General features: G+C 30.7%; 1 protein-coding gene across 1 annotated transcript; it reads right to left on the bottom strand.

Moving 5' to 3' along the window:
- Positions 1-515: 515 nt before the first annotated feature.
- Positions 516-4248, bottom strand: LOC107808295 (phosphoglycerate mutase-like protein AT74). The gene is made up of 2 exons (XM_016632802.2): positions 3555-4248; positions 516-1036 (listed from the first exon to the last, which is right to left on the bottom strand). Exons 1-2 carry the CDS (start codon positions 4027-4029, stop codon positions 645-647), a joined length of 867 nt encoding a protein of 288 aa, XP_016488288.1. The 5' UTR covers positions 4030-4248; the 3' UTR covers positions 516-644.
- Between the last annotated feature and the right edge of the window lie 223 nt (positions 4249-4471).

Genomic DNA, 4471 nt, shown 5'->3' with positions numbered 1-4471 from the left:
TGTCCTTTCATGATTAACATAGGTATTTTTGTGTAAACACACGGTGTAGACAAATTTTTACCTGTTTAACTGTATAGATAAAAATAAAAATTCAAACTTTTAACATTAGCTCATAAATGATAAATGGTAAATGATTAAAAGAAATTGTAGATTACGGGTGACATACTGTTGAGTGCTACCGTCATATTCACTCAAAACAAAATTGTTATTTCAAATTTCACGACACTATGAGCCCGTTTAGCCATAAAAAAAATTTCACTTTTTTCCGAAATCAGTTTTGGCCATGAAATTGTTAATTTTCACTTGAAGATATATTTCGAATTTTTTCAAAAATTTGAAAAATTCCAAAAAGCTTGTTTTTAAAATTTTTGTGTCAAATCACTCACAAAAATTCAAAAGCAACCTAAAATTATACTCATGTTCAAACACAACTCTAATTTTCACTTGGATTTTTTTCTCCCGAAATTTTACAATTTTCATATCCAAACGCCACTATATATATAGGACAAGACAAATAACAAAAATACCTCCAATGGTTTTACGCCTAAAAATCATGGAAATTACAAAATCAAAGCAATCAAACCAAATGTTTCTTACATAACCTTCCGCATAAACAACACAATAATTGAGTTATTGGCAACACTTTATTTTTTCTTAACATCAAGATTAAAAATGTTGGCCAAATGATCAAAGTAATTAGTAGAGAAGACGCGCTTGTCAAGGTCAACCTTAGGTGGGTAAGCCCTTAGCTTTTGATTAGCAATCATTTCGGGAGAAAGTCCCCATTTCTCTAATGTTTGATCATCATGATGTAATGCAAGGCTGTACTCACCCTCATGCCCTAACTCCATGATTCGAACCTCGGCATTTTTGGGACTTGTTAGGTTGTCAACTTGTTCTGCTGTCCATCTAAACAATCTCATGAGCAAAACTCGAATGGTCAGCCCGTGACTGATTATAATAAGATTTATGTCGTCGTTAGCACCATAGGAAATCATGTCCATGTCTATGTCCCTCCATAGAGATTCGATAAAACCTGTATTTTAAGTTATGAAATTAATATTGCAATTCGACAATAAATATTTTCTAAATTCTATTGATAAATTATATCATATGTACAATATAACATATAAACTAAAGTGATTAAATTTTATCTATTTTAAGATAAGCTTTTCATTATTAACCCTTAGAAAACAATTAAATGTATAAAGTCTCAATGTACTAGTTCTATTAGACATCACATTTATGTGTTCCTATTAGAGCCTGTTTGGAAAGCCATCTTGGAAATGATTTTGGGTCGAGGCGGCTCAATAATAATGGAGACCTAAAGCCAAACCATAGTAAGAGGCCTTAAACTTGTTTAATAATTTTAGATATTTTTGTTGAAGTTTATTCTTTTTACTTTTTGAGATGCAAATTCATCTTGATGATGTAACCAACAGTTTTAATTTTAGTTGAAATAAATATTAATAACCTTTAATAAGATTTTATTAAGTTTAGTTTTGAATTTTTCTTTTCACATGATCGTCAACATAACTTACTGGATAGCATTGCCTCCCAGAGTAACAATCATATAAAAATTTGTATTTACAAATATGATAAATAAATTAACTATAGCTTTTTACGATCTAATAGCTTGAAGCGTGCGTACATAGATCTTGAAAGAAAATACCCTACAAAGTTAGAGTTATAAATAAAATTTATTCTAGTTGCAGTAAGAAGAACTAGAAAGTAACTGCAAATTTAATTGCCTTGCACTTTCATTTGAATTTTCTCAACCAGCTCCAAAAAAAAAAAAAAGACAACACACAAAATATAAAACATGTTATTAACGATTGGTGACAAGGTAGCAAAAGATGATTGTAAAATTTTTTATCACTATTTAATAGGAGTAATAAATACAATAAATATTTAAATTACATATAAAAATAGTAGCTTTGGGGCCTCTAATTTTGTGAGGCATAAAGCGGCCGCTTTATTGGCCTGGGGTTAAGCCACCTTTGGATTTGAGTGTAATTTGGCGTAATTATACAATTTGGCATGTTTGTTTGGCCAAGTAATTACTTGGTCTGCATGGAATTGGATGTAATTGGAGGGATGTAATTACACTCTCCAATTCACAAGAGTGAGGTGAGAATTGGTGGTAATTACACTGTGTAATTACAAGGTTGCTTTTTAGTTTCTTTCCTTTTTGTTTTTATTTCAATTTATTTTCTTTATATTTTTTTATTTCTAATATTTTAATTTTTTATTTTTTATTTCTATTTATTTTTCCTAAATTTTAAAATATATTCTTCTTTGTACATTATTTATTTTTTATTTCTCTATCTTTACTTCTTATGATTCTATGTAATTGCTTATATTTTATTTTTTTATTTATTTTATTATTTTATTTTAAAACTACACTTCCTAATATTAGATATAATGAGTCAATTAACGTGGAACATCATTGTTGACTTTGGTTATAATAAGTGATGCAATTAATGTGAAATTTCATTGTTGAATGTTGTTATAAACTTATAATGTATCCTAATCTTAAGCTACAATTGAACTTACTATTATTATGTTGGAATTTAACATATGTTAAACTATTTGTTTTTTTGAATTTTGAAATTGTGATATATTCATGGTTCCGATTTACTTGTTTTAGTAGTATTGGCTCACATTGCATGTTGTTCATTTTTTAGTTAGAATTGATAGATTAGTTTTGTCAAATATTTGAATAATGTTATGATATTACATTTATAAATATTAATTTATTTTATCTAACATGAATTCCATGACGTTCTTACAAAACATATTTTTAGTTTTTGTAAGTATTTAAATTAAATATTATTAATTTATATATATATATATAAATTATTTTTACAATATTATAAATATATGATTACTAATTAATGTATATTCATGATAAAATATACATCTTAAATACCAAATATAATATCGTTCATACTTATAAAAATTTATAGGCACATATTTATTATATTAACTTTTAAGTTTTGATAATTACTTAATTTAAAATTTAATCTAACTGTGTAATTATACTTGTGCAACCAAACAGTAAACTTCTAATTACACTGTAATTACGCTATGACAAATAAACATGTCGTCGTAATTACTCTAGTAATTACACGTAGCTTTCCAAATAGACTCATGATTTCTTGAGAATCTCCTTCTTTTTAACCTAGTTCTAAAAGAAAAACATTACTTCTTTGTTTTCTGGGCCATCGTTTAATTTCTGCTTTCATCCATTCAAGGGTTCAGTCTTTTACCGTTAATTACGTATAGTCTGCGTAGAGGTAAGGTCTGCGTACATATTTCCCTCCGCAGACCTCACTTGTGGGATTACACTGGGTTGTTGTTGTTGTCGTCTCAACAAACATTTCGAAATGATGCTACTATGTGTTTGTTCAAACAAGAATAACAGGATTATTCAACATACAAGAATCAACAGATCTACACTTCAGTATGAATTTAAACACAAACTCGTTAACCAGATTTACCTACGTTGAAATAAATTTAACACAGAGTCAGAGTCAGAGAAAAAAACTTACCTGAAACCCTGTCGTACACATCGGCGGCAGATTCTCCACCGGGAAACCGGTAAAAGAACTTTCCATATCTCTCTCTTTCCTTCTTATACTCGTCCATCTTCTCTGTATTATGAAATTTGGCATAGTCCATTTCTCTCACCCTGCTTTCTTCTCTTACCCCGATGATCTCGCTGCTGGAAAATGCAGCGCCTATCTCTTTCAGTGTCTCACGGGTGCGCAAGAAGGGAGATACATAGAAATACACCTTCCCTTTTCCTGAATTCCTGCTGTCACAAACTAGGCCGCGGATCATCTCCCCGGCCTTCTTGGATTGCTCTTTGCCTTTCTCTGTGAGCTGAACTTTATGGTCAGGTGTGATAGCGTAGATATTTTTGTCTACGTTACCCTCACTCTCGCCATGGCGCACCAGTATGATCCTCTTCGGCAACCGACTTGGCTTCTTCCCGTTGTTAGTTCCGCTGCTGGCGTTTTCCATTTTGGCTGCTGATGGTTGAACGTCGAAGAATAAATTGGATAAAGAGGCTTATGACTCTGATATGTGGATCATATACATGTGGAAATATGTGTTTATATAGATGAGTTCACCATAGTTTTTTATTTTTTATTTTTTATTTTTTTTATTTTACACTCGTCGGTTCCACTAATCCAGATTTGCGCAGTAGAAAGCGAACTGCGAACTATGAGAGGTTTTAGCAAGTTGCAAAGGAGGTTTGACGCTCTTTATCAAAAGGACTTCATTCCTAGCACTGAATCTGATAGCCATACAAAATCTTTTCTATTCTACCACACCCTTGGTGGTAGGTTGTTATTCTTTCCTTTTAAACAATTAAATGAATAATCCGGATACATGTAGCAAAACAGTGTCGTTTAATTTGTTGAAAGGAAGAAAACACATGGTCCGTACATGATTAAATAAT

This window comes from Nicotiana tabacum, chromosome 20 (genome assembly GCF_000715075.1).
Source record: "Nicotiana tabacum cultivar K326 chromosome 20, ASM71507v2, whole genome shotgun sequence".
NCBI lineage: Eukaryota > Viridiplantae > Streptophyta > Magnoliopsida > Solanales > Solanaceae > Nicotiana > Nicotiana tabacum.
This window is presented reverse-complemented; position numbering and strand designations above follow the sequence as displayed.